The sequence below is a fragment of the Tachysurus fulvidraco genome, chromosome 14, assembly GCF_022655615.1.
Source record: "Tachysurus fulvidraco isolate hzauxx_2018 chromosome 14, HZAU_PFXX_2.0, whole genome shotgun sequence".
NCBI classification, from domain to species: domain Eukaryota; kingdom Metazoa; phylum Chordata; class Actinopteri; order Siluriformes; family Bagridae; genus Tachysurus; species Tachysurus fulvidraco.
The window spans coordinates 603,829-631,794 of record NC_062531.1 but is presented as its reverse complement, the minus strand read 5'-3'; the positions used below and the strand labels follow the sequence as shown (position 1 = coordinate 631,794).

Sequence of the window (27,966 nt, the reverse complement as noted above, 5' to 3'; positions counted from 1 at the left end):
GTAGTTAATGTTACACTCCAACACCAAGTCACATGACAGTGACGTTGCATTGAAAATCTCTTTCATTTATTTTAAAGGTTGAACATGTTTTTAAATGTTGTCCTGTGGTCCTTTTCAGGGCAGATATTTAAATTAAACAAAAATCTATCATGTATATAAATATATAATTGTGATAAATTAACAAGCAAACTTTAAGTTTCATTCTTTTATCTGTTTTTCTATTGTAATATATACAGTATCTGTTAGAGACGCACATGCACACACACACCCAAGTGCACACACTCACACACACATATGCGAACGCACACACACACACACACACACACACACACACACACACTCACACACACTCTCACACACACACACACTCACACACACACACACACACTCACACACACACACACACACTCACACACACGCTCACACACACTCACACATACACACACACACACACACACACACACACACACTCGCTCACACACTCACACTCACACACACTCTCACACACACACGCACACACACACTCACACACACACTCACACACACGCTCACACACACTCACACACACACACACACACACACACACACACACACACACACACACACACACACACGCACACACACACACACACACACATACACACACACTCACTCACACACACATACACACACACTCACTCACACACACTCTCTCACACACACACACTCTCACACACACACACTCACACACACACACACACTCACACACACACACTCACACACACTCTCACACACACTCACACACACACACACACACACAGACACACACACAGACACACACACACTCACACACACACGCACACACACACGCACACACACACACACACACACACACACACACACACACACACACACACACACACACACACACACACACACAGACACACACACACACACACACACTCACACACACACACAGACACACACACACACACACGCACATACACACACACATGCACACACGCACAAACACACACACACAAACAAACACACACAGACACACACACACACTGTACTGGGCCAACACTGAACACATCTATAGGTACTGAACACACACACACACTGTACTGGACCAACACTGAACACATCTATAGGTACTGAACACACACACACACACACACACACACTGTACTGGACCAAAACTGAACACATCTATAGATACTGAACACACACACACACACACACACACACACACACACACTGTACTGGACCAACACTGAACACATCTACAGGTACTGATCCACATTATTACAAGAAGGCAGTTCAGTGGAGTTTTGATCAGATCTAATCACAGTGTATCTGTGTTGTTGATGTTATAACCAGATGAACTGGTAAAATAAAAAGATGAGCTCAGAGATTTCTTATGTCTTATGTTTGTTTTGAATCCTCTCTGTCCTTTGTGTTGTTATTCATTTCTGTCATGTCTCAAATTCTTACTCTGCTTTTATACTCTTTTTGATTAGCCCTGTGTTTAGGCTGTCAGCGGTATTTGTTCTGTTTGGAGCAGTTTTACGTGTCCTCATGTTCCCCCTCCTGCGTGACCTGAGGTGGTGGTGTTCTGGGTTCTTGGTTTTTCTGGTTCTAGATCTTATCTCTCACACTGTTGATAACACACTGTACTGGACCAACACTGAACACATCTACAGGTACTGAACACACACATACACACACACTGTACTGGACCAACATTGAACACATCTATAGGTACTGAACACACACGTGTACTGGACCAACACTGAACACATCTATAGGTACTGAACACACACATACACACACACACACTGAATTGGACCAACACTGAACACATCAATAGGAACTGAACACACACACGTGTACTGATCTCTGAACTGTGTGTGTTCTCAGGTTGGTTCTGGATGCATTAGATCATGAACCCTCAGTGATGTTCTCTGGAGTCAGTGGGATTGTGGGTCTGGCTGTGGACTGGATTAATGAGGTTCTGTACTGGACCAGTAACAGTACTGGAGCTGTTCATGCTGCAGAACTGAACAGAAGTGAACACACACCTCTAATCTCGGGTCTAACTGCAGGTTCTAACTCCAAGTAACCTGTCACCTGATTCGAATGAAATTCCACTTATATGGAAATCTACACCAGGTTACGTATGTAACCTGGTGTAGATTTCCAGGGAATGCTTCTCATAGCATCAGCACTGATGCAGCATCGAGTTCCCTCGAAATGGAACTAATTTTAATTCAAACAAATTACGTTGAACAATATCAAATGCAAACTGTAACTGCGAAAGAGCCTGATCTGGTGTGGATGCAGAACTATAAATAACTGTATCATCTGCATAATAATGAAACTTTACATTATGGACATTATGATCAATATTAATTATATATATAGTAAATAGAAGTGGTCCAAGGACTGACCCCTGTGGCACACCTTTAGTAACATTGAGTGAACCTGATATAAAACCTTCTACCTGTACACATTGCTTTCTGTTTGAAAGATTATTAATTATTAAACCAACCAATTGTATGTTTAGATAATCCAATATCCATAAGTCCACAGCTTTCCAAGTACAGGACAGGAAGAGTTAGATAAACTTATTACTACAGCTAAATCAACAACATGTTCACTAGACCCCATCCCAACTAAACTACTGAAAGAAGTGTTACATAAAGCTTGTGAGCCTCTTCTTAATATCATTAACTCCTCGTTATCTTTAGGTTACGTCCCTAAGTCTTTTAAGTTGGCAGTTATTAGGCCACTCATCAAAAAACCTAACTTAGATCCTAATGAACTATCAAATTACAGACCTATCTCACACCTCCCGTTTATGTCTAAAATACTAGAAAAGGTTGTGTCTGTTCACCTGAGCTCCTTCTTACAGGAGAGCAACATCCTTGAAGAGTTTCAGTCAGGTTTCAGGCCCCATCATAGCACAGAAACTGCACTTGTTAAAGTTACAAACGACTTGTTCTTAGCTTCGGACCAAGACTGTATGTCACTATTAGTTCTACTTGACCTTAGTGCTGCATTCGACACTATAGATCACAACATTCTTCTAGATCACTTACAATATTACACAGGTATTCATGGTCAGGCTTTAAGCTGGTTTAGATCCTACCTGTCTGACCGATACCATTTTGTAGAATTAAATGGTGAATCCTCCAGTTTACTACCAGTTAATTATGGGGTCCCTCAAGGATCAGTTCTAGGACCTCTGCTTTTCTCTATATACATGCTTCCATTAGGGAACATTATTAGAAGACATGGGATTAGTTTCCATTGTTATGCTGATGACACACAGTTATATATCTCATCAAAACCAGATGAAATAGCCACAGTGTCCAAATTAACTCGGTGCCTTAGAGAGATAAAAGACTGGATGAGCTGCAACTTTCTATTGTTAAACTCAGATAAGACAGAAATACTACTCATAGGTCCAAAAACCAGTGCACATAAACTCTCACAACTTAACTCCCATTTAGAGGGATGTACTGTTACTAGTAGCTCGACAGTGAAAGACCTCGGTGTTATACTAGACAGTAACTTGTCTTTTAAAAATCATATCGCCCATACTACCAAAACAGCCTTCTTCCACCTTAGAAACATTGCCAAGCTGAGAAACATCCTGTCTGTATCTGATGCTGAGAAGCTAGTTCATGCCTTCATGACCTCTAGACTGGACTATTGTAATGCATTACTAGGTGGTTGTCCTGCATCTTTAATAAATAGGTTACAGTTAGTCCAAAATGCAGCTGCCAGAGTTCTCACTAGGACAAGAAAGTATGACCTTTAACCCCAATGTTATCATCTCTACACTGGCTACCTGTTAAGTATAGAATTGACTACAAACTGCTGCTACTTACGTACAAGGCTCTTAATGGTTTAGCTCCCATGTATCTAACTAGTCTTCTAACACGTTACAATCCTTCACGCTCTCTGAGATCACAAAACTCAGGACTTCTGCTAGTTCCCAGAATATCTAAGTCTACTAAAGGTGGTAGAGCGTTTTCTTATTTAGCTCCCAAACTTTGGAATAGTCTTCCTGATAGTGTTCGGGGCGCAGACACACTTTCCCAGTTTAAATGTAGATTAAAAACTCATCTCTTTAGTCAGGTGTACACATAATACATCCCATAATATCATGCACCAGTACATCAGACCAGCACATTTTTATGAACGGCAGATATGTTAATCCCTTTCCACTGCTTCTCTCTTTGTACCCATCCCGAGACATCCAGACACTGTACCAGCTCCCAACGTCCTCTGTGGGACGAAGCCTTTGGACGTCCACTGAGCCGAGGCCGACTCTAAGAATCCTGAGACATCTCCAGTTAGACTCTGTGGTACTCAGAAGATCAGAAGTCCTTGAACCTCACACCAATACAACATTTAACTGACTGTATATTACAATCACACCCCCACTGTCACCCATATGGGGATGGGTTCCCCCTTGAGTCCGGTTCCTCTCAAGGTTTCTTCCTTTACCAATTTAAGGCAGTTTTTCCTTGCCACTGCTGCCTGAGTCATCTCAGACTTGCTCATAGGGGAATAAATACATACACACTGTGAACTATATATATCTAATAATAATCTAGAATTTTTATTCTGTTAATTCTTATTTCTTTTATTATTCGTTATTTCCTTTATCATTAATTATGTTTACCTTCTGCTCTGTGTTTATGTAAAGCTGCTTTGTGACGATGTCTATTGTAAAAAGTGTTATACAAATAAACTTGAATTGAATTGAATTGAAGTCTTTGTATCAGTATAGTATGATCCACAGTATCAAATGCAGCACAGTGTTCCTTATTATCAACAGATTCAATAAAATCATTTAAAACCTTTGAGGCTGCCGTATAAGGCTGACAGATTGAAAATCAGACATGGTACTGTATTATTAAAAGACAAAAATTTAATTGATTGTTGACAAATGTTTCGAGGACTTTGGCCAAGACTGACAGTTTGGAAATGGGTCGATAATTATTTGGGTGTGTGGGATCTCCACCTTTAAACAGGGGAAGGACAAAAGCTGTTGAACTGGTAAAATAAAAAGATGAGCTCAGAGATTTCTTATGTCTTATGTTTGTTTTGAATCCTCTCTGTCCTTTGTGTTGTTATTCATTTCTGTCATGTCTCAAATTCTTACTCTGCTTTTATACTCTTTTTGATTAGCCCTGTGTTTAGGCTGTCAGCGGTATTTGTTCTGTTTGGAGCAGTTTTACGTGTCCTTACCTTCCCCCTTTACCTTTTACCTTCTAGATCTTATCTCTCACACTGCTGATAACACACTGTACTGGACCAACACTGAACACATCTACAGGTACTGAACACACACACACACACACACACACACACACACACACACACACACACACACACATACACACACACACACATGCACACACACACACACACACACACACACACACGCACACACATGCATACACACAACTGCACGCACACAAAGGCACACACACATACACATTCACACATACACACACACATGCACACACACACACACACACACACACACATGCATACACAACTGCACGCACACAAACGCACGCACACACACACGCACGTACACAAACACACACACACACACACATATACACACATGCACACACACACACACACATACACACAACTGCACGCACACAAACGCACGCACACAAACGCACGCACGTACACACACACACACACACACACACACACACACGCACATATACACACATGCACACACACACACATACACACAACTGCACGCACACAAACGCACGCACACACACGCACGTACACACACACACACACACACACACATATACACACATGCACACACACACACATGCACACACACATACACACAACTGCACGCACGCAAACGCACGCACACACACACGCACGTACACACACACACACACACACACATATACACACATGCACACACACACACACATGCACACACACACATACACACAACTGCACGCACACAAACGCACGCACACACACACGCACGTACACACAGGCATGTACACAATCCACATTATTACAAGAAGGCAGTTCAGTGGAGTTTTGATCAGATCTAATCACAGTGTATCTGTGTTGTTGATGTTATAACCAGATGAACTGGTAAAATAAAAAGATGAGCTCAGAGATTTCTTATGTCTTATGTTTGTTTTGAATCCTCTCTGTCCTTTGTGTTGTTATTCATTTCTGTCAGGTCTCAAATTCTTACCCTGCTTTTATACTCCTTTTGATTAGCCCTGTGTTTAGGCTGTCAGCGGTATTTGTTCTGTTTGGAGCAGTTTTACGTGTCCTCATGTTCCCCCTCCTGCGTGACCTGAGGTGGTGGTGTTCTGGGTTCTTGGTTTTTCTGGTTCTAGATCTTATCTCTCACACTGTTGATAACACACTGTACTGGACCAACATTGAACACATCTATAGGTACTGAACACACACGTGTACTGGACCAACACTGAACACATCTATAGGTACTGAACACACACATACACACACACACACTGAATTGGACCAACACTGAACACATCAATAGGAACTGAACACACACACGTGTACTGATCTCTGAACTGTGTGTGTTCTCAGGTTGGTTCTGGATGCATTAGATCATGAACCCTCAGTGATGTTCTCTGGAGTCAGTGGGATTGTGGGTCTGGCTGTGGACTGGATTAATGAGGTTCTGTACTGGACCAGTAACAGTACTGGAGCTGTTCATGCTGCAGAACTGAACAGAAGTGAACACACACCTCTAATCTCGGGTCTAACTGCAGGTTCTAACTCCAAGTAACCTGTCACCTGATTCGAATGAAATTCCACTTATATGGAAATCTACACCAGATTACGTATGTAACCTGGTGTAGATTTCCAGTGAATGCTTCTCATAGCATCAGCACTGATGCAGCATCGAGTTCCCTCGAAAGGGAACTAATTTTAATTCAAACAAATTACGTTGAACAATATCAAATGCAAACTGTAACTGCGAAAGAGCCTGATCTGGTGTGGATGCAGAACTATAAATAACTGTATCATCTGCATAATAATGAAACTTTACATTATGGACATTATGATCAATATTAATTATATATATAGTAAATAGAAGTGGTCCAAGGACTGACCCCTGTGGCACACCTTTAGTAACATTGAGTGAACCTGATATAAAACCTTCTACCTGTACACATTGCTTTCTGTTTGAAAGATTATTAATTATTAAACCAACCAATTGTATGTTTAGATAATCCAATATCCATAAGTCCATACAGCTTTCCAAGTACAGGACAGGAAGAGTTAGATAAACTTATTACTACAGCTAAATCAACATGTTCACTAGACCCCATCCCAACTAAACTACTGAAAGAAGTGTTACATAAAGCTGGTGAGCCTCTTCTTAATATCATTAACTCCTCGTTATCTTTAGGTTACGTCCCTAAGTCTTTTAAGTTGGCAGTTATTAGGCCACTCATCAAAAAACCTAACTTAGATCCTAATGAACTATCAAATTACAGACCTATCTCACACCTTCCGTTTATGTCTAAAATACTAGAAAAGGTTGTGTTTGTTCAACTGAGCTCCTTCTTACAGGAGAGCAACATCCTTGAAGAGTTTCAGTCAGGTTTCAGGCCCCATCATAGCACAGAAACTGCACTTGTTAAAGTTACAAACGACTTGTTCTTAGCTTCGGACCAAGACTGTATGTCACTATTAGTTCTACTTGACCTTAGTGCTGCATTCGACACTATAGATCACAACATTCTTCTAGATCGCTTACAATATTACACAGGTATTCATGGTCAGGCTTTAAGCTGGTTTAGATCCTACCTGTCTGACCGATACCATTTTGTAGAATTAAATGGTGAATCCTCCAGTTTACTACCAGTTAATTATGGGGTCCCTCAAGGATCAGTTCTAGGACCTCTGCTTTTCTCTATATACATGCTTCCATTAGGGAACATTATTAGAAGACATGGGATTAGTTTCCATTGTTATGCTGATGACACACAGTTATATATCTCATCAAAACCAGATGAAATAGCCACAGTGTCCAAATTAACTCGGTGCCTTAGAGAGATAAAAGACTGGATGAGCTGCAACTTTCTATTGTTAAACTCAGATAAGACAGAAATACTACTCATAGGTCCAAAAACCAGTGCACATAAACTCTCACAACTTAACTCCCATTTAGAGGGATGTACTGTTACTAGTAGCTCGACAGTGAAAGACCTGGTGTTATATTAGACAGTAACTTGTCTTTTAAAAATCATATCGCCCATACTACCAAAACAGCCTTCTTCCACCTTAGAAACATTGCCAAGCTGAGAAACATCCTGTCTGTATCTGATGCTGAGAAGCTAGTTCATGCCTTCATGACCTCTAGACTGGACTATTGTAATGCATTACTAGGTGGTTGTCCTGCATCTTTAATAAATAGGTTACAGTTAGTCCAAAATGCAGCTGCCAGAGTTCTCACTAGGACAAGAAAGTATGACCATATAACCCCAATGTTATCATCTCTACACTGGCTACCTGTTAAGTATAGAATTGACTACAAACTGCTGCTACTTACGTACAAGGCTCTTAATGGTTTAGCTCCCATGTATCTAACTAGTCTTCTAACACGTTACAATCCTTCACGCTCTCTGACATCACAAAACTCAGGACTTCTGCTAGATCCCAGAATATCTAAGTCTACTAAAGGTGGTAGAGCGTTTTCTTATTTAGCTCCCAAACTTTGGAATAGTCTTCCTGATAGTGTTCGGGGCGCAGACACACTTTCCCAGTTTAAATGTAGATTAAAAACTCATCTCTTTAGTCAGGCGTACTCATTATACATCCCATAATATCATGCACCAGTACATCAGACCAGCACATTTTTATAAACAGCAGATATGTTAATCCCTTTCCACTGCTTCTCTCTTTGTACCCATCCCGAGGCATCCAGACACTGTACCAGCTCCCAACGTCCTCTGTGGGACGAAGCCTTTGGACGTCCACTGAGCCGAGGCCGACTCTAAGAATCCTGAGACATCTCCAGTTAGACTCTGTGGTACTCAGAAGATCAGAAGTCCTTAAACCTCACACCAATACAACATTTAACTGACTGTATATTACAATCACACCCCCACTGTCACCCATATGGGGATGGGTTCCCCCTTGAGTCCAGTTCCTCTCAAGGTTTCTTCCTTTACCAATTTAAGGCAGTTTTTCCTTGCCACTGCTGCCTGAGTCACCTCAGACTTGCTCATAGGGGAATAAATACATACACACTGTGAACTATATACATCTAATAATAATCTAGAATTTTTATTCTGTTAATTCTTATTTCTTTTATTATTCGTTATTTCCTTTATCATTAATTATGTTTACCTTCTGCTCTGTTTATGTAAAGCTGCTTTGTGACGATGTCTATTGTAAAAAGTGTTATACAAATAAACTTGAATTGAATTGAATTGAAGTCTTTGTATCAGTATAGTATGATCCACAGTATCAAATGCAGCACAGTGTTCCTTATTATCAACAGATTCAATAAAATCATTTAAAACCTTTGAGGCTGCCGTATAAGGCTGACAGATTGAAAATCAGACATGGTACTGTATTATTAAAAGACAAAAATTTAATTGATTGTTGACAAATGTTTCGAGGACTTTGGCCAAGACTGACAGTTTGGAAATGGGTCGATAATTATTTGGGTGTGTGGGATCTCCACCTTTAAACAGGGGAAGGACAAAAGCTGTTGAACTGGTAAAATAAAAAGATGAGCTCAGAGATTTCTTATGTTTTATGTCTGTTTTGAATCCTCTCTGTCCTTTGTGTTGTTATTCATTTCTGTCATGTCTCAAATTCTTACTCTGCTTTTATACTCTTTTTGATTAGCCCTGTGTTTAGGCTGTCAGCGGTATTTGTTCTGTTTGGAGCAGTTTTACGTGTCCTTACCTTCCCCCTTTACCTTTTACCTTCTAGATCTTATCTCTCACACTGCTGATAACATACTGTACTGGACCAACACTGAACACATCTACAGGTACTGAACACACACACACACACACACACACACACACACACACACACACACACACATACACACACACACACATGCACACACACACACACACACACACACACGCACACGCACACACATGCATACACACAACTGCACGCACACAAAGGCACACACACATACACATGCACACATACACACACACATGCACACACACACACACACACACATGCATACACAACTGCACGCACACAAACGCACGCACACACACACGCACGTACACAAACACACACACACACACACATATACACACATGCACACACACACACATACACACAACTGCACGCACACAAACGCACGCACACAAACGCACGCACGTACACACACACACACACACACACACACACACACACACACGCACATATACACACATGCACACACACACATATACACACAACTGCACGCACACAAACGCACGCACACACACGCACGTACACACACATATACACACATGCACACACACACACATGCACACACACATACACACAACTGCACGCACGCAAACGCACGCACACACACACGCACGTACACACACACACACACACACACACATATACACACATGCACACACACACACATGCACACACACACATACACACAACTGCACGCACACAAACGCACGCACACACACACGCACGTACACACAGGCATGTACACAATCCACATTATTACAAGAAGGCAGTTCAGTGGAGTTTTGATCAGATCTAATCACAGTGTATCTGTGTTGTTGATGTTATAACCAGATGAACTGGTAAAATAAAAAGATGAGCTCAGAGATTTCTTATGTCTTATGTTTGTTTTGAATCCTCTCTGTCCTTTGTGTTGTTATTCATTTCTGTCAGGTCTCAAATTCTTACCCTGCTTTTATACTCTTTTGATTATCCCTGTGTTTAGGCTGTCAGCGGTATTTGTTCTGTTTGGAGCAGTTTTACGTGTCCTCATGTTCCCCCTCCTGCGTGACCTGAGGTGGTGGTGTTCTGGGTTCTTGGTTTTTCTGGTTCTAGATCTTATCTCTCACACTGTTGATAACACACTGTACTGGACCAACACTGAACACATCTATAGGTACTGAACACACACATACACACACACACACACTGAATTGGACCAACACTGAACACATCAATAGGAACTGAACACACACACGTGTACTGATCTCTGAACTGTGTGTGTTCTCAGGTTGGTTCTGGATGCATTAGATCATGAACCCTCAGTGATGTTCTCTGGAGTCAGTGGGATTGTGGGTCTGGCTGTGGACTGGATTAATGAGGTTCTGTACTGGACCAGTAACAGTACTGCAGCTGTTCATGCTGCAGAACTGAACAGAAGTGAACACACTCCTCTAATCTCGGGTCTGTCGTCCCCGACCGCTGTCGCCGTGCAGCCTGTAGTCGGGTCAGTTGTGCAGGTTCTAACTCCAAGTAACCTGTCACCTGATTTGAATGAAATTCCACTTATATGGAAATCTACATCAGGTTACGATCCGGACTGACTGAGGTCTCCTAGTCAGGAAGAGATGTGAACTTCACTACATTAACTTCCATTTCTCCACACAAATATTCTCCTTCATCATCTTCTCTTTTTTTTTTAATATTGAGATTAAATTTATTGTTATTTACACTAATACTGTAACGATCATTAAATCCTTCAATAAATTTGTAGCCCAATTCTTTATTGTATGGTTTTGCAATAAACTGAGGTAATTTTCCTGAAATCTGTCTGTACCAAACTACATTCTCTTTCTTTGTGTCACTGCTAATGTTACACTTCATAGTTACATCTTCTCCACGCTTTACTGTTATCACGTCAATCTCCTTGATGTCAGAAGTTTTCACTGTAAAAATGTTTAATATTTAATGTCAGTAAATGAGTTAAATATAAAATATTATAGTTTTACATTAAAGTTTCAGAAAGTTACTCACCAGCTGTGAAGAGAGAAAAAAGAGCACAAAGAGCGACAAAGAGTCTGATCATCGTTCCTGTTCACACCAAGTGATCTAATGAACTTGTGTGTTCAGTACAAAACCAGGTCCAGACTCAGATCATTGCCATGCTGCTCGATGAATTCCAAGTCTGAAGTCTTGTGTTAAACGCTGCTGACAGGTCGAGTAGGATGAGGACAGATGACAGCTTGGCTGATCTAGCAGCATGTAGTTTCTCAGTAACAGCTATTAAACTCGACCACTAGAGAGTCAGCGATGTTCATAGTGGACTTCTTCTGGGATGCCTACAAATCCCACCCCCCGCCCTGTCTTCAAATCAGATCACGCTTCCCTCCTGCTCGTGCAAACTTAAACCCGCCCTCAGAACCAAACAATGCTGGTGGTACAGTTTAGATTCTACGCTACAGGACAGTTTAGATTGCGTGGACTAGGACATGTCTGGGTCTGACTTTGGTGATGGAGCTTTACTCAGATACCATAAAGTTCCATTAGGAAAGTGTTTTTTCACTTGTTCTCTTTTGTTCTTTCTTTTTCTTTTCCTCTGGCTGATATTTGTTGTTTTTATTGCTGACTGTTGACTCGCTTTTTATAATTACTGCAAATTCATTTAAAAAAGCCTTCATTTTGACCTTTGACCATTTTTTTGCCACTTAATATGTCAGTGTTACAGAAATGTTGTCTTGTTGTTTTCTACCATATCAGTATTCTTTCTAAAGTCGGACATGGTTTCTGACACAAACACACACACACACACACACACTCACACACACACACACACACACACTCAAACTCACACACACACACACACACTCAAACTCACACACAAAACACAAAAAAACACACACACACACTCAAACTCACACACACAAACACAAACGCGCACACACACACACACACACACACACACACACACACTGATGGAACACAAATATCTCAAACTAACAACACCATGTGGCCATTAAGGTGTGAAACTGTCAAACACATAGACTCATGCAGCTATATATGTTTGAAATGACAATAAAAGCTACTTGACTTGACTCAGTGTTTTATTTGGGCTTATCATAATTATTCATATGTTTACAAAATTGTCAGTTTATACTTTACTCTGTTGTTGAGACCTTTAGGCTGGATATCAGGCCTTACACAGTTAGAGCACGGTTTCTAGCTCAGTCTGAATAGTGCTCTTAACATACATGTTATTTATTAAAGATATTTTTAATGTATGAATTCCAGCTTTTGTGTTTTGGCCTGAGATTCTAACATAAAGACATTTAGACCATTAACGTGACCCAGAATAAGTGTGTGTGTGTGAGCTGCTGGCTAAAACACCCAGCCTCTGAAACTCAGAAACCACAATGCTATTTCATTTAAACTGAGACTACAGCGTAGTGTGAGAGAGATCGCTGCTGCAGCCAGTAACACTTCTACACATGTGTTAAGAGTATTTTCAGACATGGCTTGAACACTTCAGTCTACTCTCATGACTGTTTCTAGGCTTGTTAGGAGCTTTGGCTCATAATCCCAGGTTTGTTTTCACACAGAAATTAATTCTAAACTATGGATTATTTCTACTGGACAATCTTTTAAAGTAAAGTAAAATATTACAAGAACATCCTTCTAGCTCTTTATAGCGCTTTGTGCACAGGTTTGGAATAAATAAATATGGGCATGTTTTATACAGTTACTTATTAAATGATTCATATTTATGAAAAATGATTTGAGACTATTATATCACATTTGTAAAGGCTTCATAGAGTTGTAACACATTCTTGCTGTTCATTCAAGCTGTGTAATATCCAAGCCTGATTGCATCATGTTCAAACCCTTGCCTGGTGTCTCTGGTTTACAGTTTGACCTTTTTTATTGCTTGTAGCCTGTAAACCAACACTAATGTATAGAAAAATAAACAATGTATGATTCCTCCTGTGACAAGCACTTTTGCGGTGACAGCCATCTTGTACAGAGCAATTCTGGAGCTGACTGCCATTTTGTATGCCTCTGCATTATTTAAGGACACCGTCTCTCTTCTGTTTTTGAGTATCACACCTTGGTCCTGTGTTTCTCTGCCTGTTTTTGACCCCAGTTTCTTCCCGTTTTCCTGCTATAGCCACGCTTTTGATGCCCTGTTTGTCGATTAGACTGTCTACTGTTTACAAGTTTGGAGTATCTTAGGATTTGTTTGCTATGGACTATTTACCCCACTGTACCTGAGCTTCGATATGTGCCACTGTTTAAACCATGCAACGTTTTTTCGTGAGTTCTGCCTGGAATATGTATTTTTACTGCTGTTTTACCTGCCATAGCTATAATAATTTGTTTTTGTGCACACCATTGCCTACCATTAGCTGTGACTGTTTTCCTGAACACTGATTGAACGTTCTGTTTCTGTGGATTGTTTATCTGCCATAGAGCTCATTAGAGACTGTTCAGTTTTACGTCTGTCTCACATTTGGGTCAGCTGTCCTTCCTGACACAAAGGTGCAAGCAATACATTTTTAAGCATCTCCAAAATGACAAATCTTGTGGGGATTCCACACACACACACACACACACACACACACACACACACACACACACACACACAAGCAGACATGATCTCTCTTTAAACATACTTTTTTGTCCTAGTGAGAACTCTGGCAGCTGCATTTTGGACTAACTGTAACCTATTTATTAAAGATGCAGGACAACCACCTAGTAATGCATTACAATAGTCCAGTCTAGAGGTCATGAAGGCATCAACTAGCTTCTCAGCATCAGATACAGACAGGATGTTTCTCAGCTTGGTGATATTTCTAAGGTGAAGAAGGCTGTGTTTGTAATATGGTGATATAAGTTTAAAGACAAGTTGCTGTCTATTAAACACCAGGTCTTTCACTGTCGAGCTACTAGTAACAGTACATCCCTGAAGTGTGAGAGCTTCTGTGTACTGGTTTATGGACCCATAAGTAATATTTCTGTCTTATCAGAGTTTAGCAGCAGAAAATTACAGCTCATCCAGTCTGTTATCTCTTTAACGCACTCAGTTAAACAGACACAATTATATAATATAAATTCATTGCCGTTATAAGCAGAGTTTTATTCCTGTCCTGAAGCCTCCTTTAGTAATTTCTCTGATTACAGTAAATGATCATGTTTAACACACTTTACACACTGAAAACAGACGCACCCTCACCCCTGTCATGTGACCCAGGCAGGATGCCAGATTTAGACAATGAAGCAATAGGATTAAGATTATTTTGATTTTGTAGCCCTACCTTAGGATGATGCATTTGGGGAATTGAGCTACACATTAATTCTGCTTTGCAATTAAGGCGTGGTAACCAGAAACCAAAATACAGTACCCTTAATCTGTTATGATGAATCCTGCTAATTAGATTAGACAAGAATGCCATTTAGCCTATCAGTTAACCTTAGACACTAAAGAGAGATAAAGGTAATAATTACCTCAGATGTGCAAGCAGTCTAGACAAGATTAAATTCTCACACAGATTACTCACACACATTAGATTACTCACACAATTTCTACATGGCTGCCAATAAACTGTTGATTAGCTTTTGCTAAAACTCGTCCACTAATAAAAACACACGCCTTTACTGTATTTAGTAACTGACATGTTTATGTTCGACTTGTGCTGTCAGCGGTCATTAATATTCAGTACTCAGTTACAGCAGTCTATCATTCCATTCCTGACTAATTCTTCTATGAACAAATAGTCAAAGTTTCTTCAACTTCCGTTCAGACATGTCCATGTCCTGTCCATCACTCATACACACGATCGTACACAACCTCGCTCCTGCACACAGCACAGCTGCCTGTAGGGAGTGGACATTAGCATGGGTCATTTCTTAATAAGTGACTGTTATGTGCTTGAGTGGCTTTTATGGATCTGCTAGAATTCACCTGACATGGTGATTCATGGGGCTGGTGGTGGTAGCGTCATTTTTAATGTGTTCTTATTCTCTTGCATACTTCTTCTTCTTCTTCTTTTTCTTCCAGACACTTTTTCGGCGCATAACTTGTCCCGCAGCTTTTGTCCTAGACCCATAAATGAGGTGTCAAATCGCCCAGCTCATTGAGGAGAGGTGTGCTATGGTTTTTAAAAGCGATCGGAATTCCAGAATTCCCAGTATGGAAGCGTATGAAAAAGGGGTGTTTTTCCCCATAGACTTGAATGGGGAATTCTTAAAATCTCTCTGTAGATGTGGTAACATCCAAAAGAGGGCAGCAGACACCAGTGAATCTGTGTAAAGGTCTTTATTAAAGCTTGTTGCTATATTTCACAGTGAGCCTCCAGTTTCATTTCATATATATATATATATACATATATATATATATATATAGTGGGATCGCCCCCTATTTTCATGATTTTCGTTTGATTCGTTAGGCCCTGGACTACAAATCTGACGCTCCAGTGTAGTTTTATAAGCCTCCTAGGACAAGTGAGAGCCGAAACAAAGGACGGAAGTGAACTGCTGTGTACAGTTTTCAGTCAGAAACGTAATATTTGTGAGGCGAGCATTTTGGATTAAAGCGTTTAGTTCAAGATCTTCATGGCGCTTGTTTCAGGAAAAGATAAATGGATTTTCAGGTGTGCTCTTTTGTTGCAGGTGAGAAACTAGTCTGCAAATATAACCATAGTAACTGTGCAGCCAAACCCCAGCAACCATGTAGTGCACCTTACGAACCATATTGCAATATAAAGAAGCCATATCTCAGTTACACAACATAAAACACTCAGCACGATGAGGGGAACTGACATCACGTGTTCCACGTAATGCACTTCCTGTTAATACAGCGCTTTCAATTCAGTTCCATTTTACCTGTATCACACTTTTAACAGTGAACATGGTCACAAAGCAAGTTTAAAGAAATAAAAAAAACGTGGCATTACAATTACAAGAGTTTGCATTTTCTCAGTAAAAAAAACAAGCTGCATTATTATTATTATTATTATTATTATTATTATTATTATTATTATTATTATTATTATAAGAACTGCATCTTTTGTTTATTTTTTGCTTTAAATATTTATTACATTTACAGCATTTAGCAGACGCCGTTAGTCAGAGCGACTTACATTTTTAGCTCATTTATACAGATGAGCAATTGAGGGTTAAGGGCCTTGGTCAGGGGCCCAGCATGGGCAGGTTTGTGACCAAAGGATTCACGACTCATGACCTTCGATGAGTAGTCCAACACCTTAACCCCCAGACTGCCACATTCCATAATCACTTCATCTTCCGTTTTATTTTTTACTTTCATTGTTTAAGTTGAGTTTGCCTGTGTGCAATTGGCTGGTTATAAAATCATCTAAATTAAAAGCTTCTCACTGTATGTCACCCAGTCCCCCCCTCTCACCCCCAGTCTTTCCCAGTCCTCCCAGATTTTCACAAATCTGTCCTCCCAGTCCTCTGTTTAAAGCTTGAAAAGCCCAGAATTCTCATTCCCTTTTGTTCTCTTTGTACAATTCAAATCTTCTCTATGGATTTCATGCCACATAAGATAAATCTGAAGTGGGAGGAACCTGTGAACCAGGAGAACCTCACGGTAGTAGCATGGATTGTATGCCTCATGTTGACCCGAGGGAACGTTCAGGCCGAATGTCCTCACTCCTATATGATGTCTGGGTTGAAGTCCAGCTTTTTCCAGACACATTCCCATGTAAGCATCATCGATAGGAATCAGGGGGATGGAGTGAGACATGTTGTAGATAACTCTGGAAGTGAATTGTGACAGCAGGAAGCCACCACCACCACAGTAGGGAGGATAGGTGTCTGATTTATGGATTTGTACAGGGACGAAGTATTTACTGCCTTGTTGCCGGATCGGCTCCATATATTCGTTCAAGTGGCCGATAAAAAGATGTTTGCTTCCATCATTATCATCTAAGCCCTTGAGATACTGCACCATATTGTCTGTGTTGGCAAAAACGTCATCATCTCCATTGAGGAGAAAGTGCACATCTGGGCAAAACCTCTCCATCCACTCCAGGAATAAGACCTGCTTCAGTGTGAGGTTGTAAAAGGTATCATCAAAGTCCCACTGCAGAATGTCCTGGTACTCGCGGTTCTCCAGCTCCAGGAGTTTATTCAGTTTTTCCTTCTCATAACCGTCTCCTGTGGTTCCAGATATGAACACAGTGCGGATCCACACACCGCTATGTAGCCTCTCCAAAGCCCACGTTTTACGCAGAACCTCACGCCGATTGTAATTGGGTGGAGAACTTTTAATGACCAACAGTAGGAAAACATCTGCGGAGTTCTTTGGTCCGCCGCACTTCCCAGGATTGTTGAGGAGCATGGGGAAATGCCGACAGTGCTGGTAAAACAGGAAGTCTTGGATATTCTTAGGTAAAGTTGAGAAGTCATGAATCTTGGAGGCAGATGAGTTTAGCGTACACTTGGGGACTGAGTTTAGGAACATGTCTGGCCATGTCTGTGGTTCAGGTTTCTGCTTTCTCAAGACTTTGTCTTGTCTTATGGTTTGTGATTTCTTGCCCTCGAGGTGTATTTGCAGTATTACTAACAAACACAGAGTGGCCGTGATGAGCAGTGACACCACCTCCAGGTTCCTGGTAAATCTCCTGTGTCCTGCAAAAATCAAATGAAATAAAAATTACAGTTTTATTCAGAGGGGAAAAATAAAATGTAGAATACATTTGAATATTCCAGTTATTTTAAATAATAGTAATAATAATAATAAGAAGAAGAAGAAGAAGAAGAAGAAGAAGAAGAAGAAGAAGAAGAAGAAGAAGAAGAACAATAATAACTATATCATTTCCTTTCCTGTAAGCACTCTCTGAAAGATGAAAAGTGATATTATATTTATTGTAATGTTCTTTACATACAGTATGTTAAATAATAAAGGACCCAATACTGAGTCAGTGACTTGGGGGTAAAACAGACCCAAATAGCGTTAAAATAAAACAGGATTTATTAAATAAAAAGCACAAAACAGAAACCAAGACAAGACACAGGACAACAACACAACAGGAGACAACAACAGAGGCTCGACTATATACTAATCACAATTAGACACATGAGGAACAGGTGTGCAGAGACGGGGAGGAAGAGACAAGGACGGGACAGACACGTGACACAAAACCAACAAACGCTCATGGCCAAAGTCCTGACATACTGAGTCTTAGAAACCTCTGCATGCTGGTACTCCTTTATATTTATTGGATTTCTGCATTTCCACACTTTATTTCCCCTTAAAATTCTAATTTTATTTGGGGACTGAAAATACATTGGTGTAGTCAAGCCAATGTATTTTATCTCTCTCTCTCTCTCTCTCTCTCTCTATATATATATATATATATATATATATATATATATATATATATATATATATATATATATATATATATATATATATTATGGCAATATATACAAACTGCTCTGAAATCTCCACCAACGAAACATTAGAAGGACAATTACTTGTGTATGGTTACCCCAAGGTTGTGTACAGTGACTGAAGGACAGAACAGTGAGACATCTAAGCTTTTTATGAATAGTTTTTCTTAGGTAACGGAGCAGAACTGGAGTGTTTGGTGAACTGGGTTCTTTTTTCAGTTTGGTTCTTCTCAAGGTTTCTTCACTCAGGGAGTTTTCCTCACCATTGTCACCCCTGACTTACTTATTTTTTATTTATTTGTTTGTTTGTTTATTTATTTAACATGTATATCATGGATAAATAGATTTCGATAAAGCTGCTTTGTGACAACATCTAACACATAAAATTTAATTGAATTAACCAGGTAAGGTAGCGCAGTCTGTCTGTACAGTTAGTGTCAGGTTTTGTTTGTGAGTTCAGTCTTGGCTCATCTGGAAACTTCCAGTGATTATAAAGTTCCCTCAAGCACAGTTGAGAGATTATACATTTCATTAACATCCTGTTATGCCTCATTATGTCACCACTGCCACCAGGTATAACAATTACCGAGTAATAAATCCTTCAACCCTGGTGTTAACACTCATGAGCTCCTCTAATAAAGTGAAAATGAAGCTAATTGATGGCTTCAAGGCAGGAGAGGACTAAAAAGAACCTCATCATTAATTCACCCACTGATCTGTAAAAAACAACCTGGTCATAAGGAGCCCAGCTTTCAGGCTGAGGGTGACCTGAAGTGGGTGAATGATCTGAATATATTCTTTAACTGATTTGATCAGCTACCCACACCTACCCCCATCCAGTCCCCCTTCTCTGCTTCCACAGCAAGCTGCATAGTTCTACCTCTCTCTGCACTGCTCTCAGATCAACAACACATCCAAACTATCCACGCTACCAATTCCCCCCCCCCCTGCTCAGGAAGATCAAGGTGAGGAAGACTGCAGGCCCAGCCTTCGTCACCTTGGTAAATGCAGGGAACACCAAAGAACTGGTGGTGGATTTCTGCAGAGACAAACACACTCTCACAAAAGCACTCTCTGGACTCTCATGAATGCCTGGGTGTTCATCTGAACAGTAAATTGTAAAGAACAGACAATACAGATGCCATTTCTAATATAGAGCAGAGCAAACTCTTTCAGTTGAAGAGAGTAAGGTCTTTTGGAGTGCAGGGAGCCCTAGTGAAGACCTTTTTTGCCTCAGCCATCATCTATGGATTAGTCTGCTGGTGCAGCAGCATCTCTACTACAGACAGGAAGAGACTGGACAAGCTGATAAGGAAGGCCAGCTGAGTCCTGGGGATTCCCTTGGACACTGTAGAGAATTGATGGAGAATGACTTTCACCCCCTGTATGAGCAGCTCCCTGTTGCTATTAGACTGTATAATCAGAGCTTCTCCCAGTGAACCAGTCACCATAATGTGCACTGTTATAAACTCTGCAATAACAATAACTTACATTTCTGTCCAATGTGAAATAACAGTCTCCCTTAAGGTGTGAAGTGGGGGCAGGGCTTACCTATTTAAATTGAAGGTTCTCCGTTACAGACGCTAGCGTCTGTAGCGGTTTGTCAGAATCTCTCTCTAAAATTTAGTGTCTAGTACTGTGTGATATATTCTACCATACCTTAATTCTCACACTTGTTTGACTACAAATATGTGCCTTAAACCCATCTCTGTACTCAAGACCTACTCTCGCAGACGCTCTCATCTACAGAGCAGAGGTCACAATCCCAGTAACCTCATCTACCCTCCTCTGTTGTGTAAGTCTCAAACAGTGGTAGTAGGTGGGCTCCGGAATTGTCAGTCTGCTGTAAAAAAAAAAGCTGAATTTTATCTCTGTTTTAACTTCCCATTACTCCTTTGATTTTCTTGCTCTAACAGAGACCTGGATATCCCCACAGAACACTGCTACACTCAGCCACAGATACTTTCCTCTCATCGCTTTCCTCAACTATGGACTTCCTCTGCCTTATGTTCACTAAACCCAAGAAAACTTCTTGTTCTGCTCCTTGGCTTTCAGATGTGCTGCGCAACAATCGAAGAGATCTAAGATCATCAGAGAGAAAGTGGAATAAATCACAACTTGACGCAGATCTTGATTTCTACCGAACACTTCTTGTCAAGTTCTCCTCAGATGTGACTTCTGCCAAGACTTCCTTCTTGAAGGAAAAGCTTGAAGCTTCCTCACATGACCCTCGGAAATTCCACAACATCATCTCTTCTCTGCTCAACCCCCCGGCTCCACCTTCTTCATCCTCCCTGACTGCAGAAGACTTTGCTTCTTTCTACCAGGAGAAGATTGAGGAAATCTGCCGGACCTTCACTTCAGCCCAGACCGCACTTACATCTCAGAGTATACATTCCCCTACACCTTCTTTGTCACATTTCTCAACTGTAGCTGCAGAAGAGATTTTACAACTCATCCAGTCCTGCAATCCTACCACCTGCCCATTGGATCCTCTCCCTACCACTATGCTCCAGACCATCTCGCAAGACCTTTTGCCCTTCATTTCCACTATCGTCAATAGATCCATAGCATCTGGTCAGGTACTACTTTCAAGAGAGCAAGGGTTATTCCCATCCTAAAAAAACCTGCTCTGGATCCATCAGACATCAGTAACTACAGACTACAGAATGCATTGTCTATAATCAACTGTCTGTCTATCTCTCACAACACAACCTCCAAGACCCCAACCAGTCTGGCTTTAAAGCAGCTCACTCTACAGAGACAGCCCTTTTGGATGTCTCTGAGAAACTACATGCTGCTAGATCAGCCAAACTGTCATCCATCCTTATCCTCCTTGACCTTTCAGCAGCGTTTGATATGGTCAACCACAAGACTCTCTTATCCACCCTCAAGAGTCTTGGGATTTGCGGATCAGCTTGGGAATGGTTCGCTTCCTACTTGGAAGGACGCTCATATCAGGTAACATGGAGGGGAGTGATATCTGCTCCACGCAGACTCTCCACTGGTGTCCCACAGGGCTCAGTACTTGGTCCTCTTCTTTTCTCCCTGTATACTCACTCTCTTGGTGAAGTTATTTCATCACATGGGTTCTCTTACCACTGCTATGCTGATGATACACAACTTATCTTCTCTTTTCCACCCTCAGATGCCACAGCTTCTGACCGGATCTCAGCATGTCTGGCAGAAATTTCATCATGGATGACTGCTCATCTGCTCAATCCTAGCAAAACTGAACTGCTGTTCATCCCAGGTGATTCATCCCCAGGTCATGATCTTGCTATATCCTTGCACAACGATCTGATCTCCCCTTCAGCCACAGCTCGCAACCTTGGGGTAACCATGGACAATCAACTGTCCTTTTCCACTCATGTTAATGTGACTCGCTCATATCGGTTTCTTCTCTACAACATTAGAAGGATTTGGCCATTTTTGTCCACACAGGCTGCTCAGGTACTTGTTCAGTCTCTTGTCATTTCAACACTGGATTACTGCAGTGCACTGCTGGCAGGTCTACCTATGAAAGCAATCCGTCCTCTGCAAATGATCCAAAAGGCAGCTGCCCGGCTTGTTTTCAACCTGCCAAAGTTCTCCATACCCCCCGCTGCGATCCCTCCACTGGCTTCCGGTAGCTGCACGCATCCGATTCAAAACCCTGATGCTGGCCTACAAAGCCAAAAATGGACCAGCTCCCTCTTACCTCAAAGCCCTCATCACTCCTCGCACTGCACCCCGCAACCTCCGATCTACCAGCACTGCTCGACTGGTTCCACCATCTCTCAGGGTAAGAGGCAAGTATACTACAAGACTCTTCTCTGTTCTGGCACCGAGGTGGTGGAATGAACTTCCCCTAGAGGTCCGGACAGCTGAGTCACTGGCTATTTTCAAGCGGCAGTTGAAGACCTACTTATTCAGGAAACACTTCAACTAGCACTTCTTTCCTTATCTTTTGCATTAAAAAAAAAAACCTTTGACACTTTTTCATTGTAAATTTGAACAGATGTTTTAAACTCATGGTATCTTAAGTATGTAACCTAGTGAGCAGCATTAATGTATTCAGTGTTAGAGATTTAAGCACTTATGTACGTCGCTCTGGATAAGGGCGTCTGCCAAATGCTGTATGTAAATGTAATGTAATGTAAATGTAAATGTAAATGTACTAATCACAATTAGACACATGAGGAACAGGTGTGCAGAGGTGGGGAGGAAGAGACAAGGACGGGGCAGACACGTGACACAAAACCAACAAACGCACATGGCCAAAGTCCGGGTTGAGTCATCTATTCTGTACAAGTGCTGTGAACTGTTGTAAAGATTTCGCTCTGGAATATGGCATCTGCCAAATGCTGTAAATATAAAGATCTATGTTGTTGTATTGGGTGAACAATGTTCGAGCACGAGAACTTTATACAAGTTAATGATGATGACAGAAAGATGAGACTCACTGGTTTAAATCTACAGAATTAAAATGTTTCTAAGACTTACATGTGATAAACATTTTTGCAATTGTGCAATGACTTTATTAACAGAGATCTAAATGTGACCTGTGTGTGTGTGTGTGTGTGTGTGTGTGTGTGTGTGTGTGTGTGTGTGTGTGTGTGTGTGTGTGTGTGTGTGTACTCATGTACAAGGTTGCTCTGCTGACAGATAAACAAACTCTCTCTTGTGGAGAAAATGTTCTACTCAGCGGCTCCTATTTGACTGTTTAAGTGGAAACCAGTTAAGCCTAACCAAATGTTACTGTGTACACACACACACACTGTGGTCACAACCTGACAGCAATATTTTGTGATGTAAAAAAAACATAAATAATCTGAACCTTTTCCTCCTCTGTGTGAAATGGCACAGATTGGTGACACAGTGTAGAGAGAAAGCAGTAAAATGGAGATTTCATTGCTTACCGAAAATCCTCTGCAGCACCACCATTTTGACCTGAAACAGTTTCAGACCTTGTGTTAATACAGAGAGCGAAACAGACACAGACATAATGTTCACTTTATTTCTTACTTCTTTACACAAAGCTGGGGGGAAAATACACAAAACATGTTACCTGAGTGTCTGTGCACTGAAACATAAAGCTTTCAGACTCAGAAACCAGAAAGCTGACAGCCAAATTACAGAAGGTGTGTGTGTGTGTGTGTGTGTGTGTGTGTGTGTGTGTGTGTGTGTGTGTGTGTGTATCTGTGTGTTGGGGAGGGGGGGGGTCCTGTGTGTGCCCGTGTGTGTAGCATTTGACCTGTTTCAGATTGATGTGTCTGAAATTCACATTTGTTTTGGATGCAAACATCCCCCATGCTCCACCATCCCCCACTCCCCACCATCCCCCATCCCAGTTGTAAGTAGGGTTGCCACCTTCAATACAGAAAAATTGGAGCACATCAAGCCTACTTTCTTTTATAAGTGTACTTCTTGTCACTCCGTGCAGCACTGAGAAGCTGTTTGTCTTTCAAACATCTACAGAAAAACTCTCAACAGGACTGCAAAGTTAAAAGTGATCACGAGCTCACTCCTGATGAGCTCCACAGGAGAGCTTCCTGCTGTCACTCCATTTGTTGGCCATTCTAGAAATGATCCTTTCCACATAACCAGTGGATGCTGGGATGCTTTCGTTTTAGCTCTGAAACTTTCAGAGCCGGACGCGGAGGGGGGGGGGTGATTGTTGTTATCTGGAGATGCCATCGTTTCATATGGATTTTCTGTCACTCTGACTCTGTCAAAAGAACCGGCGAGGCAGCGTCCCGCCCTCCTCTGACACTGAACGGCCCGTAACCCTAAAACAAACCAATCAAACCAACGATGGCAACGAGTATTACCCAATCAGGGGCAGAATAGGACGCATCTCCACACAATGCGGGTGGGGTGATGTGCATGGGATGCTGTATAAGATGTATGTTGATGTCGCCTTGGGGTCCTAAAAATGCGTCAAAACCGCCGCCATCTTTGTACGGTGCTCCTTTACCTCAAACACATGGACGATGCCGGACTTCTGTGCTGCGTTTGTTTGTTAAAACGAAATAAATCTAAAAACCAGACAGAAGGGATTACATTACACACGTGAGAATGTGTTTTATGGTGATGAATGTTAGGAAATTATATTTCTTGTTCCGTTGGTTTGTTTTGTGACAGTTAGGAAATCAGACGTTTGTAAATTCCGAAGCTCTTAATAAGGACATTAAAAATTGACCCATGTTTTGTTTTGTTTTTTTGCTTAAAGGTGAAAAGACGGAACTTTCTGTATGTTCTGTAAGATTCCCTTATCTGTCTAACATATTTTATTAGATTGTCCTGGACTTAACACAAGCAGAACGCTCTTTTATTACGTTACTTCACTTAAGGACAGATTTAATTATATTATGTTTGAAAAGGGTTTGGATTTTTTTTTAACGTATGTTAATTAAAATAAAAAAAGTTATATTTGTTTTGTTTTTATTACATTTATATTTGTGTTTTTGTAATTGAATTTTGCCATGAAAATAGCTTTTGATTGCTGACATGGTATTAAATATAAAAATCTGAATCTGAATGTGTTTGTAGATTCCCAAGTGATAAACAGAGACGTCAGTCATGGACAAGTTGCAGGGAAACTAAACACTTTTTATTTAAATGGTTAAGATGACAGTCCTGGAAGGATGTCACCAGTTAGATTGGCAGTGTAACACACAAGTTCAGCCTCAAAGTCAAACTTTGTTTTTTTTGGTTTATGTGACTTTATTACATACTTATTGAATGTGGCAAAAGTATTGCGGGAAAAGAATAAAGAAAAGATTGAACAGTCTTTGGCACCTCAACTATCTAACTTTAATTCACATTATGTTCCTCTCAAATGTGTGATTTGTTTCCACCTGCAAATTGCTTTGTGTATCATATTTAATAAACCAACACAATTTAAATGAACATTACACACACACACACACACACACACACACACACACACACCATTGTAGCAGTGTTACATGCAGTAGGCTATAAGGTAAGTAGTGATTGTTCATTTGAAGTTTACTCAAGTGGAAGAATGTAAGTAATAAACTTACCTACTAGCATTATGCATTATATTGCGAAAAAGTAGATTATCTCAATATCAAAACCTTAAATTTTCTCTGGACTTAATAATAAATACATGTCTGATCGTTGGAACGAACGAAAAAAAAAGAAAGAAATCGCATTCATGGCGATTTATGGTGATTTTATTTCTTTGCCTACATTGACACTAATGCATTAAGAGGAGGGGGTCCCCCGTACCAAGATGGCGGCTCTATTGACACATTCGTTCCAATGTACTGCCCTATACATGGCGACATCTAGTGTATATATATCTATGCTGTATAATGTGGACCTATGTAAAATACGGGACAAATCGCGCCACGTATTGATTTGATACGGGACGCGTCATTTTGCCTGTAAATATGGGACGATTCCGTATTTCACAGGACGGGTGGCAACCCTAGTTGTAAGAGGTGAGCATTAAGTGTTAAACGTTACGTTTTACACAACACAACACACACTGACTAGAAAATCACTTTAACTCTGGACTTGTACAGCACAGTGCCACTTTATACACTATTTACACACCATACTGTATCTGGACACTTTAAGGACAATCTTTAAAATCCATACACACTTATTTATATGTATATTTATGCATATGTATATACAATATGTCTCCTCCTATTTTCATATTTTATATAATTTTTTATAGTTTTCTTATATAGTTTATACATTTTTATTTATCTATCTCCTTTTTTTATCCTAAATTGCATCACCTTTTATTCTTATACCGGACAGATGCATAAAGCATTTCACTGCATGACGTACCCTGTATGTATGTGTATGTGACAAATAAAAATTTGATTTGATTTGGGCAAAAGTGAAGATAACCAAATCAACATCATCACCTCGTCTAACTGGGTCTACACTTAACAGGAATGCACTAATTAAATATTATTAATATTGTTAAATTAATTTAATAATAAATGAATATTAAATATTTAAATTTTTTTCCCTCGCACTAACACCATAACCATAAATGGAAAAGAATTAAATCTTAATTACTTGAATAATGTCTTCTGTGTCTTCTGTTCATTATTCCTTTTACATTTCAGTCTTTTGACTCTAAAGTGTGATCGAATTTAAATTTATTTATAAATTTGATTGAAATTTATAAAGGACTTAAAATCAGACATCAAACTGTTCACAAGTCTCTCAGGACGAACCTTAACTTAGTCAGTAAGGAACAAACAGAGAGAAACTCAGACAGAAAAGAAACTCTCTCTACTTTTTCTGATTACTGTTCATTTCTACACCACATGAAAAGCTGAAGCAACTGAACACACACACACACACACACACACACACACACACACACACACACACACACACACACACACACACACACACACACACAATAAATAAAAAAGATTTACCTGTAATATGAACTCAAACAAGCTGGACAATGAAAGAGGTTATGAAGAGAAAGTATCAGCCATCAGGATGTGTGTGTGTGTGTGTGTGTGTGTGTGTGTGTGTGTGTGTGTGTGTGTGTGTGTGTGTGTGTGTGTGTGTGTGTGTGTGTGTGTGTGCTCTGAA

The 27,966-nt window shown here is 40.5% G+C and overlaps 1 protein-coding gene and 1 long non-coding RNA gene across 3 annotated transcripts; both read right to left on the bottom strand.

The window, feature by feature from the left end:
* Positions 1–11,831: 11,831 nt before the first annotated feature.
* Positions 11,832–12,681, bottom strand: LOC125138551. The gene is made up of 2 exons (XR_007137764.1): positions 12,007–12,681; positions 11,832–11,918 (listed from the first exon to the last, which is right to left on the bottom strand). It is a non-coding gene; the product is annotated as an uncharacterized LOC125138551 (long non-coding RNA).
* A 4,363-nt stretch (positions 12,682–17,044) lies between these two features.
* On the bottom strand, positions 17,045–27,966 carry LOC113634256 (N-acetyllactosaminide beta-1,3-N-acetylglucosaminyltransferase 3-like). 2 transcript variants are annotated; one of them, XM_027133084.2, is made up of 3 exons: positions 27,804–27,966; positions 24,285–24,315; positions 17,045–18,618 (listed from the first exon to the last, which is right to left on the bottom strand). In XM_027133084.2, the coding sequence occupies exons 2-3, from the start codon at positions 24,307–24,309 to the stop codon at positions 17,444–17,446; spliced, it is 1,200 nt and encodes a 399-aa protein (XP_026988885.2). In that variant the 5' UTR covers positions 24,310–24,315; positions 27,804–27,966; the 3' UTR covers positions 17,045–17,443. The 2 variants fall into 2 exon arrangements, with proteins under 2 accessions (XP_026988885.2, XP_026988883.2); XM_027133082.2 differs by lacking the exon at positions 27,804–27,966 and adding an exon at positions 24,434–24,524.

Excerpts from the sequence above, each read along its gene's own strand:
- LOC113634256 (XM_027133082.2), bottom strand. The coding sequence starts at position 24,457 with ATGTTTCAGTGCACAGACACTCAG. Across the intron at positions 24,316-24,433 it reads TTCAGTGCACAGACACTCAG|GTCAAAATGGTGGTGCTGCA; the intron begins GTAACATGTTTT and ends AAACTGTTTCAG. Across the intron at positions 18,619-24,284 it reads GGTGCTGCAGAGGATTTTCG|GACACAGGAGATTTACCAGG; the intron begins GTAAGCAATGAA and ends TGATTTTTGCAG.